This window comes from Xenopus laevis, chromosome 8L, assembly GCF_017654675.1.
Source record: "Xenopus laevis strain J_2021 chromosome 8L, Xenopus_laevis_v10.1, whole genome shotgun sequence".
Lineage (NCBI taxonomy): Eukaryota > Metazoa > Chordata > Amphibia > Anura > Pipidae > Xenopus > Xenopus laevis.
The window spans coordinates 22,969,698-22,985,430 of record NC_054385.1 but is presented as its reverse complement, the minus strand read 5'-3'; the positions used below and the strand labels follow the sequence as shown (position 1 = coordinate 22,985,430).

The 15,733-nt window shown below is 38.3% G+C and overlaps 1 protein-coding gene across 2 annotated transcripts in view; it reads right to left on the bottom strand.

The window, feature by feature from the left end:
* The window catches only part of LOC108698296 (astrotactin-2-like), a 1,031,088-nt gene that overhangs the window by 991,451 nt on the left and 23,904 nt on the right, over positions 1 to 15,733 (bottom strand). For both annotated transcript variants that reach the window (XM_018229686.2, XM_041572527.1), the window contains exon 2: positions 7,803 to 7,990. In XM_018229686.2, coding sequence (XP_018085175.2) covers positions 7,803 to 7,990 — 188 coding nt within the window. The remainder of the gene's footprint in view (positions 1 to 7,802; positions 7,991 to 15,733) is intronic.

Sequence of the window (15,733 nt, the reverse complement as noted above, 5' to 3'; positions counted from 1 at the left end):
CTGTATAGTGAAAGTTTCAGAATTATAACCATTCACCATAAGAAAAGATTGTGGTGAATTGTATAAGGATTTAAAAAGATTTAACATATGAATTCCATAATGTTGAAATTTTATAAGTCATCGTATATGGGTGTACGAGATCAAAAGCTTTGTCTGCGTCTAGGTTAATCAGCATCCCTTGTTTTCTTTTCTCTATGTTATGATGATAGAAGGTAGAATTCTTTGCAATCTGTTTTTGTAATTATTTTAGTCAAAACTTTTAAGTCCTGATTAAGTAAGGATATCGGTCTATATGAGGATGGGTCTGTGGGGTCCTTGCCTTCCTTATGTAATAGAATGATTCTAGCATCTGCCGCCTTATCCCACAGTGGGTTTCCTTGTAATATATCATTAAATAGGGTGGTTAATAGTGGGGTTGTTTCTGGAAGCAATAGTTTGTAAAATTCCGCTCCTAATCCATCCGGGCCAAGCGATTTCCCATTTTTACATTTGCCAATGGTCGTGGAAACTTCTGTTTCTGTTACAGGTGCATCAAGAATCTCCCTATCCTGGACCGTAAGTTTGTTCAGATGAGCTTCCTGAAGAAATCTGAAACCGTTTCCCGGAGAATCAGGAGCTTGTTGATAAAGTGTTTTGAAATGTGTTGTCATTATCTGTGCTTTATCTGATGTATCACTAGCCCATCCCTTAGGTGTTTTTAGCTTCTGAATAAATGTATTGGTCTGTTGTCTCTTAACAATGTTTGCTAATAGTTTCCCCGATTTATTGCCCCAGCGGTAGTATTTGTTTGCTGTATGACTCAATTTATGTTGCATTTGTTCCGTCAATATAGTATTAAAACGAGCTTTTGTTTTTGTGTATTTTTCTTTAGCTGTTTGTGAGTTGGTAAGTTTAAATGCTTTATATGCACGGGTAAGTTCTTTTTGTAGTACATTATATCTGCCATCAAATAGTTTTTTCGCTTAATCAAATAAGATATTATGTGACCTCGTATCACTGGCTTGGCTGCGGCCCATAGTAGATGTTTGTCTTCCCAATATACTAAATTATCATTAATATAGTTTGCCCAATGTTGTTTAAGATAGTTTCTGAAATCTTCATTTTGAAATAGGTATGCTGGAAATCTCCAATTAAGTGAATATGGTTGTGGATTTGACAATATTAATATCAATTTCATAGGAACGTTATCTGAAATGTCAATATTACCTATACTAGAGTCTTCAATTGAGGTTAAGTGATGAATTGATAGAAAAATATAGTCTATTCTCGAGTGTGTATTATAAACTACCGAGTAAACGGTATAGTCTCTATTACCTGGAAATAGATATCTATACACGTCTTGTAATTAAAGGTGGTTACAAAGCGTGTGTAGTGGTTTGCTTCTTCTCAGTATGTATGTAGAGGAGGTATCTGATTTATCCAGTATGGATCGTTCACCATATTTAAGTCGCCACCTAGAATCAGTTTTGATGCCCCCCAGGAGTCAAGCCATTGAAGCAGTTCTGAAAAGAAAACTTTATCAGTGTTCGGAGCATAAACATTTACCAAAGTATAAAAAGGCCCATAAATATCTAAATCCATCATTAAATATCTGCCCATTTTATCCTTATAAACTTTTCCAATCTTACTATGTAAAGTGTCACTTAGTACAATCGCTATCCCTCTAGATTTTGATTTATAAGATGCAGTAGTGATGGAGGTAATCCATTTATCTTTCATAGAGAAAGTGTCTTGTTGGCGCCAATGAGTTTCCTGTAAGAAGGCTATGTGTACCCTTTCTCTTTTGAGATAATCCACAACTTTACGTCTCTTAATTGGAATGTTTAAAGGACCAGTAACATCAAAAAATTTTTAAAAGAATTCGTTAGAATACAACGAAAAAAAACACCAAGAGAAATAAAATCTTAAAATAGCAAAGCTTTTATTATGAAATAACTTACAGAAATTCTGCTTCCGCTCCTCTACAAAAAAGGCGACACGGCGACCATCTATACTGTGGCGCTCGATTTCTCCTCCCTGGCTATTCTAGTGACAGTGTTTCCTCTGCCCCCATCTCCTTTTGCAGCTCTCGGTGCCGATACCCCTTCCTGCGATGCGATATCAGTCGGCAGCTGTGAGTGTTGCAAAGAAACAGGACTTCTTCGCCAGCCTGGATGAGACCCTATTAGCCCGAGCAGAAGCATTCGCTGCAGTTGACATCGCCGTGTCCCAAGGCAAGAGCCATCCCTTCAAGCCAGATGCCACGTACCATACTATGAACAGCGTGCCATGCTCCTCCAACACCACCGTGCCACTCGGACATCACCAGCACCATCGGGTGCTAGAGCCCGGGGACCTCCTGGAACACGTCACCTCCCCGTCCCTAGCATTGATGGCCAGTACCGGACATGAAGGAGTCAGCGGCGGCGAAGGAGGTGGAGAGGCAGGAGTTGGTGGCGGAGGCTTGATCTCTACCTCGGCAGATCCGCACAGCCACATGCACGGACTGAGTCACCTGTCCCACCAGGCAGCCATGAACATGACCTCTGCCCTTCAGCACCCTGGACTGTCACCCCTAGTTTGCTCCTCCGCTGCTTGAATCGCTCAGCGAAGGCTTCCAACTCGCGCGGGTCAGTCTCTGAGTCACAGACACACAAGACTCCCTTTACGTACAGTCCTGGAACGGATCTTGCGGAGCAAACTGAAGTAGAATAGCACCACTGTGCCACTCGGCCCTCACCATCACCAACATCATGTGCTTTAGCCCGGGGACCTCCTGGAACATGTCACCTCCCTGTCCCTAGCATGGTCGCCACTCATCACTGCAATGGGGGGCAGGTGGCTTCGGCAGGCTTGGTGTCTGCGACTCAGAGACTGACCCGCGTGAGTTGGAAGCCTTTGCTGAGCGATTCAAGTAGCGGAGGAGCAAACTAGGGGTGACAGTCCAGGGTGCTGAAGGGCAGAGGTCATGTTCATGGCTGCCTGGTGGGACAGGTGACTCAGTCCGTGCATGTGGCTGTGCGGATCTGCCGAGGTAGAGATCAAGCCTCCGCCACCAACTCCTGCCCCTCCACCTCCTTCGCCGCCGCTGACTCCTTCATGTCCGGTACTGGCCATCAATGCTAGGGACGGGGAGGTGACGTGTTCCAGGAGGTCCCCGGGCTCTAGCACCCGATGGTGCTGGTGATGTCCGAGTGGCACGGTGGTGTTGGAGGAGCATGGCACGCTGTTCATAGTATGGTACGTGGCATCTGGCTTGAAGGGATGGCTCTTGCCTTGGGACACGGCAATGTCAACTGCAGCGAATGCTTCTGCTCGGGCCAATAGGGTCTCATCCAGGCTGGCGAAGAAGTCCTGTTTCTTTGCAACACTCACAGCTGCCGACTGATATCGCAGCGCAGGAAGGGGTATCGGCACCGAGAGCTGCAAAAGGAGATGGGGGCAGAGGAAACACTGTCACTAGAATAGCCAGGGAGGAGAAATCGAGCGCCGCAGTATAGTTGGTCGCCGTGTCGCCTTTTTTGTAGAGGAACGGAAGCAGAATTTCTGTAAGTTATTTCATAATAAAAGCTTTGCTATTTTAAGATTTTATTTCTCTTGGTGTTTTTTTTCGTTGTATTCTAACGAATTCTTTTAAAAAAATTTTTGATGTTACTGGTCCTTTAAGCCCCCAGTGTTCCATGAGATAATTGTCATGGTTTCTAGATATTTATCTGAATTATCTATGCCATCATTTGCAAGAGACATGGTATCCTAACCTATTCCTTTCTTACAATGTGCACGTGTCATATTTTTGAGATTTTTCCCAGCCTGACTGTCCCAGCGAGCAGTCCAGAATCCAGGATAGATTGAGATTGTATGGAAATATCCTTTGTTTAAACAAAATTCCTCCTCCAAAAACCATAACATAACATAGAAATATAATAAATGAAAATTATGCATAACTCAAAAGTAGCGTGGCAGCCTTTGCAGCTGTCACCAACAAGCCACACCCGTAAGCTCGCTGTAATTCAATTAGTGAAAGAAAATTCAAGAAAAATTTAACCGGTGTAACGTAGTGTTATACTTTTCAAGAAAAAGAGAGAGAGAGAGAGACAGAGATATAATTCTCTATATTGAAGACATTTATAGCATCTTAACTGTGAAAGTTTAACCAGATTCAATAGATTATCTGAACTATAATGACATAGTGTCATATTTTTCAAGAAAAAGAGAGAGAAAAGGAAAAGGAGAGAACATTTCTACATAATTCAGATTTTTATATCATGTGAAATGCGGATTACTTCCTTTATAGTCACTTTTTGTAGGGTTTAGATCCACCCATCTTTCCTGATTCCATAGTTCTCATATTGAAGCTGTAAAGCAAAGTTCAATATAAAGTTGTCCTCTGAAGTTAGTCTGCGAAACAAGAGTAACTGTATTTCAATTAAGGAGATCCAGGAGATACTGTCCTGTAGTGAAAGGAGATCTATGTATGAAGGAATCCTACTTCAGCCATCAAGTAGTATTTCAGAACTATGTAAGAAATAATTGCTGTGTCCAATGTAAAAAGTCAACCCTCCTGGGAATCTTGATCCTGGGTATCCTGACTGCTTTTAATGTAGTTCAGCGCTTTGTTCAGCTCTTTTGAAGAATTGTGGTTTGCCATCAGTCTTGTTGATAACTTTCAGTTTTGCCGGATATAATAATGAGAATTTTTATCCAGCTGAGTATAGCGTTTTACATATTGGTGAGAACACTTTTTCAGGATTACTCTGCATCGGTTTCTGCAAAGAGGTTTCTTTGCAGAAACCGATGCAGAGTAATCCTGAAAAAGTGCAAGTTTATGTCCTTTATATTGCAGCTCCTTTGTCTTTCTGTAAGCTTCTATGATTTTATATTTGTCTGCAAAATTGAGTATTCAAAAATTACTTGTCTTGGTCGATTTGTAGATTCGTGGGCCAATCCTGTGATATTGTTCAATCTGGTATGGTGATGCGAGAGAGGCAATTGGAGAGCTTGTGGAAGCCATTTTGTCAAAACATCTTCCAAATCTTTTCCTTTGATTGTTTCAGCAATCCCTATGAGTCTCGGGTTATTCCTTCTGCTGCGGTTTTCAAGAACTTCCATTTTATCTGCCAAGATGGTAATTTCTTTTTGTTGCATATCAATGGTATTTTGGGCTTTGTCGAGATCATTTTCTAGTGATGAAATACGATCTGTTAAACGTTGTGAATGATTAGTCACTTGCTGTAGTACCTCTGTTATGGATTCCTTAATAGAGGCTAATTTTTGATCATGTAAGGGGCAGAGGATTAGTACCAGATCCTCTGTATTAGGCATTGGAATGTAACCCTGGTATTGTTGTGAATCTGCCTCAGCCTCATTTTGATGTTGTTCCGTTAGTTTTTTAAGTTCTTTTAGTTTAGCCCTATTTGATCTTTGTGTTATATTAGCAGTAGGACCCAGATGTCTTGTAGCGTAATGGCGACTCTGTGCAGAGAGCCTATATCAACATGTTGAGCAGTTTGGTCTATTGAATATATTTACACTGAGCTCTTTTAAAAAGCGGCCATCTCAAACTTTGCTATTTAGCACCCAAGACAGGGAAAAAACTATAAAAATAAAACCACAGTACTTAAATATACAAACCTTACTTTAAAATAACAGTTAATAACAAATACTTTTACTTTTCTGTTGATTTCTTTGCTTTTAGTTGCTTTTTCCAGTCAGCAGCCAAATTACATTTTTTTGTTTTTGGTACCACTAATAGAATGTTTTTTAGATTTATATGATAGCGTATTGCTCTCTCTGTTAAATAAAATAAATCTCTGCAGCCATAAAGAAAACAAAAAAAGGTGACGCACAGCATCAGTACAGTGTAGTGAGTACATGAAGCGTGTTGGAAGCAGTATCACATATATATCTAGTATAGGTCAATCTAAAAACAACTGGACTTGCTGAGTAATCAATGAAGACGTTTCACTACTCATCCGAGCAGCTTCTTCAGTTCAACTGACTGGTGTGGAAAATTTTCGGCATATAAAGTCTTCCAATAATCCATTTACAATGGCATTGTAACTCTTCAAAGAGGTGACAGTTGAAGAAATTCACAGAGGTGTAGATTCTGTGTAGTTACTGTGATAGGATTATCCAATGTGTCATGCAACTCCTAGAAAGAGGTGTTAGTTGCATGAATGGATGTGTGAAGTGTTCTGAATCCGCCATGGTACAGATGTTAGAACCGCATTGTATGTAGCAGTCAGGTGGTGTCTTAGGAGTTCTAGGAGTTGCATGACACATTGGATAATCCTATCACAGTAACTACACAGAATCTACACCTCTGTGAATTTCTTCAGATGTCAACTCTTTGAAGAGTTGCAATGCCATTGTAAATGGATTAGTGGAAGAATTTATATGCTGAAAACTTCCCACACCAGTCAATTGAACTGAAGAAGCTGATCGGATGAGTAGTGAAACGTCTTCATTGATTACTCAGCAAGTCCAGTTGTTTTTAGATTGACCTATACTAGATATACGATGACCTGGATGAATGAAAATCTTCATAGTCAGTATCACATATAGGGCCAGATTCAAATAAGTGAGTTATCTCACTGTTTACTATGTAAAAACTCATGGGCAAGATTAAATTCAATTCAGTTTCAGTTTTTTCCCATACTCTTCAATAGAGTTTTTACATTATAAACAATGTCAAATTGCATCTCAAATTGAATCTTGTCTTGATAAACCTTTTTCTCACTGAATTGAATCTGGCCCATAATTGGGAAGTATGTAATGTTTCTTAAGTACATGGTTAAACAGACTGCTAAAAGATCCTAAGCAAGTAGAGGTATGGGATTGGTTATCTGGAAACCAGTTATCCAGAAAGCTGTAAATTACTGGCAAGGCTATTTCCCATAGACTCAGCACATTGTATTCCAACTAAGATATAATTAATCCTTATTGAGCAATCCTATTGGGTTTATTTGATGTTTATATTATTTTTTCGTAGACAAGATATGGAAATCCAAATTACAGAAAAACCCCTTATCCGGAAAGCAACAGGTTCCTGAGCATTCTGCATAATAGGTCTCATACTTGTATTAGAAATGGGGAACAGAAAGTTACAACCTTTAGTAAAAAAAAAAAACCTAGTTAGATAAAGTTGTATTGGACCTATACAATAGACAATATACAACTGTTGAAATTCCAGTTTTCAGTTCATTCTTCCCAAACTAAAAAAAAAAAAAAAGCCAATAAAACATTTCTGCATGTACTCAATGTATTTTTGCAGATTTATAAGTATTTTTCATCCTCTCAGTTTACTCATTCATGGTGTTAGGTCAGACATTTTTCAAGTAAGGATATAGATCTTCAATCACAGAGTTTTTCTATTTCATTGTCAGTACTAACTGGGGACCAAGTAGTAAATTTCTGACCACTTTCCAAAGATCAGCACTGTAATCTCCATTTCTGATTAAGTTCAAAAGCCATAACACTGTGTTTTGAAATTTGACATCTACTCAATAAATGTTCTGCTGATGTACTGTACAGCAAAATGCTGTGTACTTGGGCTATAGCATATATTTACTTCTTATAGATTTACCCTTGGCAGGCATCAAATGCTTTGCGAGGTACAAGGCCTTGCTTTTCCTTCTCTGATATGTATTTTGAAACTGCAGAATCTATAAAGAGTTTAACTTATTGATGAATATCTTATTCATAACTGTGGATGATATCAAATATAACTTTCTTAATATAATTTTTCTCAATATATCATAAATCCCTTTACTACTTCAACACATTTTGCAGATGAAGAGATTATAGAATTATAGGTAACTCACCATGACAGACACATGGAGAACATGTAACTGCTCGTCTAGTTCCTGCGGGGATTCTTGCATGGATGGTGGGGTGCTACTGGAGGTTAGCTCCATTCGGCGTAGAGATACATGAAAAAAAAGAGATCCATTCTCCAACCACTGCTGGGTCCAATGCACAAGAGAGAGGTCTTCAATACTACCTGACATCTCTGGAATTAAATATATAGAATAAGAAAGACATATAAGGATGACAGTGTCTTCAGAAATGTCATGAATCTGTATAATAAATGTCAGCGCTCAAAACAAAAATGCTAAGCCAGCTGAAGAAGACATCTATGGCATAAACATTGTTCTATCTATTCTAATTAGAACTTACATGTATATTTGAAGAGACATCAATACTGAGTTAATAATGAATTATCTCCAGAGGGAGGAATGTGTCAGACATTGGCAGTTTCAAGCTCTCTGACAAATACTGTTGTACATTTGTATACAAAGACAAATGTTTGATAAAATAAAAAAGATGGGTATTCTATACATAAAAAGTCTGAACTAATCCCTTGGTTGTGTACTGGAGGCTTATTCTAAGTAAAAATTTCTGCAGGCTTGAGCTCCGAAAGTTCTCCACTTTCTAATGCCTCCACAGATGTACACCCCCAAGTGTTCAGCTGAACAAAATCATATTTATCAAAATTCAAATTAGTACATTTAAAAGTTTTTTTAAATTTAAGTAAAAACTTGAAATAGTACGAAATTCACATATTTGCATATTTAATAAAAAATTTGAATAATTTGATAAATTCAAGAACTTGAAAAACTTGAAGGTCCTACAGAAGTCGATGGCTGTTCTGATCCTATTAGACCGTTTTTAGCCATTTGAACTTTTAGAGGTTTTCTGTTTTTTTCCACTAGTAATTGTGCAAAAAAAAACTAAATTGTTTTTAGAGGGTTTTCAAGGTTTTCATATTTATTGCATTGTTCGGCTTTTTCTTTTTTTGTCCATGCTTTTTATATGCAGATATATTAATAAATTACATAGCATTTGTGGTTTCAGAGCAAATTAGTTTATCAATGGTTTGAAAAACCTCTAAATAAAGTAATGTTGATAAATGTGCCACCCAATCTCTAAAAAACCTGGGTTATATACCCTTGTTTTTTATGCCAATCATAAGCGCCAGAAAAGTCTGCACTATTAATGTACCATAAACACAGGAGCATATGTAACTCTTTTGGTAAAATCATGTGATTTTATTCTCTACTAAAGCTCATTCTTATTATTAACAGAATGGAGTGGAGTTAATTTTCTTGGTAATGAAGAGACAGTAAATTAGAAATTAATTTGTTCCTTTTTCTCACCAAATTTTCTGCATTGGCTTTATCTTCAGCTCTAGTTTCCCTAAAGTAATTATATTGAAGGTCAGCATGAACAGAGAAATATGGCTCAATTAATCTAAGTTTCATTAATAAAACTGTTTCATTTAATGGCAGAGTTATAAGAGGGGTGTAGGGAAGGAGGATTTGTTGTTCCTTCCCTCCTCTTCCATCCAACTTTTTTGCTGCATTTAGCAAAAAACTGCAGACACCAAATGTGAGACTTTTGTTAATAAGACAAGCTGGGCAATGATATTATACATAAAATAGTGTGCAGTGCTGCAAAACTATATGGCTAACACGCAAGAACATGTCTTATGCAAATATAGATGTATTTACTGATTCTACAGACTTTACCCAATATGTCTCAACATTAACTGATATAAAGATAAGTGCAGAAAAACACATACTAGTATAATGCTATCAAACATTGAAAAATAAGACCCACAATCTGCATCAGATTCAAAACTATGACCTACATATCAGATCAAAATAGTCTGGATCAGATGTGAGATTAAACTTGCTCTCTCTTTGGATTTCACCTGTGCAGAAAGGTGGATGATGGTTAGAGCCTGGATGAAGGTAGGCCCTGTAGGTGAAGCTAGTGTGAGGGCTTGCTCTAGGAGTTAAAAAGGTGGTTCACCCTAAAATTAACTTCTAGTATGATGTAGAAAGTGATATTCAGAGACAATTTACAATTGGTTTTCATTTTTTATTATTTGTGTTTTTTTTTAGTTATTTAGCTTTTCATTCAAATTACCCATTCATTTGAATAAGGAGAATATGAGAGGCCTAAATAGAAAGATCAGTAATAAAAATTAGCAATAATAATACATTTGTAGCCTTACAGAGCATTGTTTTTTAGATGTGGTCACTGACCCCCATTTGAAAACTGGAAAGAGTCAGAAGAAAAAGGCAATAGTTTAAAAACGATAACAATTTAATAATGAAGACCAATTGAGCAGTTTCTTGGAATTGACCATTCTAAAAAATGCTAAAAGTTAACATAAAGGTGAACTAACCCTTTAAGATTAGGGAAGTTAGTGAGAAGCGTGATGCTCCTACAAGGAAAGCAGAAGGATAAGATTATTGGGTGTGCCACCCTCAAGACAGGAACTCAAGTATACAAACTTGGGGATTACTGTAACTCACCTGATGCTTGTGGTTGGACATTCCTCAGAATGATTACTGGCCCCTAATTTGGGCAAGCACCTCTGGAATTTCAAACTATAAGTAAAGTTTAACATGTACTGTATAGTCCTCCGAGAGACCTGTTCTATATTCCTGCAATAAATGGTTATCATCGTTTGTTATTTAGAACCACTAGCGCCTGGCTGATTTATTAAGTTCATACAGTTACAATTCTGTAGCACACTTCCGCCCATAATAAAGAAGGCCCCTTCTTAGACATTTAGGGGCAGAATGTGAGATTAGAACTCACTACAGAAAAATTCACCCACTTTCTATTCATTCCTATGAGATTTTTATAAGCTTCTTAATCAAATGGTGAACTCAAATTCGCCCATTAAAAATCCCATAGGAATGAATAGAAAGTGGCGAGTTTTTCTGTGGTGAGCTCTAATTTCCCAATTTGATAAATCTGCCCATAAGAGTCTGTTGGTTTATTTTTTTAATTGATTGGTTCAACATAGTTTCTGGAACATTCATAATGTTGAGTTTAATAAGGAACAAAGGTATATTGTTAAAAGATGATGACACAAATACAGACACGTGGGGGGTCAGTAGATGTGATCTATTTGGATTTTGCCAAAGCGTTTGATACTGTGCCCCACAAACGACTGCTTTCTAAACTAAGGTCTGTTGGGCTTAATGAAGTCGTTTGCACGTGGATAGGAAACTGGCTACAGGATCGGGTACAGAGGGTGGTTGTTAATGGGACATTCTCTATTTGGAGTAAGGTTCTTAGTGGGGTCCCCCAGGGCTCAGTATTGGGTCCACTTTTATTTAACTTGTTCATTAATGACTATGGGGAGGGTGTTGTAAGTAATGTATCAGTGTTTGCAGATGACACAAAATTATCCAGCCCAATTAATTCCATCCAGGATGTGACATCCTTGCAACATGATCTTGACAAACTGGCAATCTGGGCAGCTAAGTGGCAAATGAGATTCAATGTTGATAAATGTAAAGTCATGCACCTGGGATGTAAAAATATCCAAGCCACTTATACCCTTAATGGGACTGCACTAGGCAAATCCATTATGGAAAAGGACCTTGGAGTCCTTGTAGATGATAAACTTGGCTGTAGCAAGCAATGCCAGTCAGCAGCATCAAGGGCAAATAAGGTCTTGAGCTGTATTAAAAGGGGCATAGAGTCAAGGGAGGAGGGGGTCATTCTTCCACTGTATAGTGCACTGGTAAGGCCCCATCTAGAATATGCCGTACAGTTTTGGTCTCCATCACTCAAGCAGGACATTATTGTATTAGAGAGGGTACAGAGAAGGGCAACTAAGCTGGTAAAAGGTATTGAAAATCTTAGCTATGAGGAAAGACTGGCCAAATTGGGGATGTTCACGCTGGAGAAGAGGCGCTTAAGGGGTGATATGATGACTATGTATAAATATATAAGGGGATCATATAATAATCTCTCTAATGCTTTATTTACCAGTAGGTCTTTCCAGCTGACACGAGGTCACCCATTCCGATTAGAAGAAAAGAGGTTCCGCCTAAATATTCGGAAGGGGTTTTTTACAGTGAGAGCTGTGAAGATGTGGAATTCTCTCCCTGAATCAGTTGTACAGGCTGATACATTAGATAGCTTTAAGAAGGGTTTGGATGGCTTTTTAGCAAGTAAGGGAATACAGGGTTATGGGAAATAGCTCATAGTCCAAGTTGATCCAGGGACTAGTCCGACTGCCACTTTGGAGTCAGGAAGGAATTTTTCCCCCTCTAAGGCAAATTGGAGAGGCCTCAGATGGGTTTTTTTGCCTTCCTCTGGATCAACTGGCAGATAGGTAGTTAATAAAAAAAAAAAAAAAAAAAAAAAAAAAAAGGTTGAACTCGATGGACATGTGTCTTTTTTCAACCTTACTTACTATGTTACTATGTTACTATGATCAAATAAAGCTCAGTATAAATATTGCTACTGTTAAATTATTTCATAAGAAGGAAAGACATTTTAATTAAATTGCCCAGTCTTGAAAAGTGAAGGAGAACAAAAGCCTAAAATCAAATACATGTTTTATACTAAACTTACTGCACCAGAGTAAAGTTTCAGAATCTCTGTAACAAGAGCTTGCAGAATATGAAAAATTATTAAAAGCTGATGCTACAGGGCTGATTATTACATTCTGATGAAATTGCACTGATTTCTGAGCTGCAATATAATGAGAATTTCAATTCAGCCTTGTATTGTGACATTTATAGTGAATATAGTATATTGTGTGTATATTGTGAGTTAGTCACTAATCTCAGGTAACTTAAAGCAGCACAGAGCATGTGGTATGAAGCAGCAGAAAAGAAAATATAATTTAAGCATCTGCCAAATGGCAGGGGCTCAAATACAGAGCAAACCACCCTCAGAAAACCATTTGGAGTGGTCTGGCATCCACACAATCACTCCCCCCTACCTCCTCGCACGTGTGCCTGCCCCCTGCGAATAGATGCTGTAGATGACCATATTTTTGGTAGTGTGCCTCTAGAGGTAATGGACCCCGTAGTCTGGGCCCCTCCCCAGGGTCTGCTTTGTCTATAGTTACTCCACTGCCTAATGACAATATGTTAATGTGTGCCCCCCCCCCCAAATCGGTATAGTGCCCGCAAAACATTTACATACACACACAACTCCACAATGCATCATTGGATAACTTGTTCAAAAAAGTGATCCTTCCATCCCAATAAGCCAAGTCATCTAGGTATTAAAATTCTACAAAAATAATAAATCAGCAGATAAAATCTGGCCACTGTTATTTTCATGTAGAGTAAGACTGGGCTGGCAGGACACCAGGAAAAAAACCCCAGGCTGACCCAGGCATGTCTCCTAGTGGGGAACTGTAGGCACTATGAACCCCCTCCACCATCGATTGCAGCCAAAAAGCAAATGGAAAAAGTACAGGGTACAAGAGAGTGCAGAGGGGAGAGTGGTGCTGAGCTCTTAAAGGAGAATTCAACCCCTTATTAAAAAAAACCATACCCCCCTACCCTACATAGTCCCTCCTCCCTCCCAGCCTAGCTGCTACCCCAGGTAACTGCCCTAGCTTTTTACTTAGCCCTTGGTGCAGATTCTGTTTAGGGGAGTTCACAGGTGCCATCTTCTTCTCTTTGATAATCCTCTGGAAGCAAGTGCCGTATCGGCGCATGCGAAGTTGGAGCAATCTTTGGGTTTTTGACAACTGCGCATGTGACGAAAGCCAGAAGAAGACCCAAAGCTTACCGAAGAAGAAGAAGATGGAACTCAGATTTCATGAATCTGCACCGAGGAGTAAGTTAAAAAAAGTTAGGGATATTTACCAGGGGTAGCAGCTAGGCTGGGGGGAGGTCTTTGTAGGGTAGGGTTTTTATTTCGTTAAGGATTTAGTTCTCCTTTAAAATATGAAGCAATATCCCAGTCTGTCACTGTTTTTACTCAGCAAGTAGCATGCTAACTAAATCTACCTGTGCTAATTTCAGTGAATGCTCAGGTTTGAAGGCAGAAAGGCAAAATCTAGAGATAGGTAGGGGAAAAGCTTGAAAAAATTGAGTGATTCGGGAAAAAGAATTGTCCCGATCCTATTAAATCATGCTTTTTAAATAATTAATGAGCTCCAATCGTGGACTCTAGTTTGGTCAGACATTTTTTATTGAAATAAATTTGGATTTTGATAAATCAGGCCCTAAATAAACCCAATAGGCTGGTTTTATCCTCCAATAAGGATTAATAATATCTTAGTTTGGGTCAAGTACAAGGTACACTGTACTGTTTTATTATTACCGAGAAAAAGGACATCCTTTTTAAAATTTGGATTATTTGGATAAAATTTGAGTCTATGCAAGATGGCCTTTGCGTAATTCAGAAATTTCTGGATAACAGGTTTCCAGATAATGAATCCCATAACTGTATTATACATTTCTAAAAGGTGCAGATATTGATGGCCAATTTTGGCCTAATCAGCAAATGGAGTGAAACGATTATCTTCCCTGACGTGATCTCATGAATGGTTCAATTTCCAAATGTAATTCCTCTGTTTGTGGGACAAACCTTTATATTTATTTGGCCTACCTGAGAGAAGGCTCACACATGAATTAATTTTAAAGTGTATAATGATTTCAGTCTGCTTAATATATAAATATTGACTTGACAAGTGATAGGAGAAACAGGACAATCTTTAGAAGCTAAAACAAAAGAAAGGCTACAAGTGCAGACTTACTAGCACAGACTTGAAAACATGATTGTAATTAAAAGGATTAAATTAAGAAAAGCATAAAGTTACATGTGTATATCACCGTTATCACTTCCTTAACCTGCTTTGCACTAATCATGCTCTGAGGACATGACAGCAAGGAGATACATGTGCAACTGGATGCCTTTTTTTAATTAGATCCTGTAAGTACAATCGTGTATTTTCAGTAACATATTTGCCAGTTAAAATGTTTTTATTATCTTTTGTTTAAGATTCTTGCCGTTGAATTGGATTAGTGATGCTTGGACATTTGTATACCTTCAAACCCATAAATAGAAAGCCTGCTAGCCGAGGTGAGGTTCACCACTGCTGCAAAATGCTACAATATTTAGTAACTGTCTGTGGGGTTACTGAACCAATATCCAGCTTTTACTACTACTGATATATGGGATCTCTTTTATTTCAAATCAGCTATGCAGAAAACACAATTTCTTGGAAAGAACATTTTCCATAAGTCCATTTTAAGCAAATGTAGGGACCCACAGGATTAATGTGCCCCTGTGGCTTTAATCCCCTATACTTCCTGAGCCCATTTTTTCCTGTTTTGTTGCACAGTAGCCTGAGAGTTGTAGTTGCACTACACCATTCCTGAAATCTTCCATTTAGCGAAGGCCCTAGCCTGCAGTGTTTGAGTCACATGTAACCCATGCTAGCTGGACATTAACTCCTTTGTGTCTGGATAGCCCAAATTAGCATTACACAAATAATTAAAAAAAATTAAAATTACTTCCTTTTACTCTATAATAATACAACTGTACATTGATGACTACTATCCTGAACATAATCCATATCAGTAACAAACAATTCTTTAGTTTTTTGTTTGTTTAAATGTTTAAAAAATAACAAAAAGGTGGTATAAAGGTGATAACTCTATTGGCTAACTAAGATTTTCAAGCTGATATTCAGTCCCGTTTTCTGCGGGACAGTCCCAATTTTGACAACTCAGCTCGCAGTCCCGGTTTCTTACTGAAATGTCCTGACTTTCTCTTTGATCTCCTGCACTGGCTCGAGAAAAAGATACAAAGTTTCTGAAACTTAATTAAAATAAGAGGCTTTTTGGCAGAGTGCCCAGTACAGTCAGCAGCTGCACTTGGATACTTTTGTAACAATTTAAGATAAGCAAAGAAACAAGTGTAGCTATTTAAGGTAAGCAGGTCTCTTGGGAGAACTGGGACTAGCAGC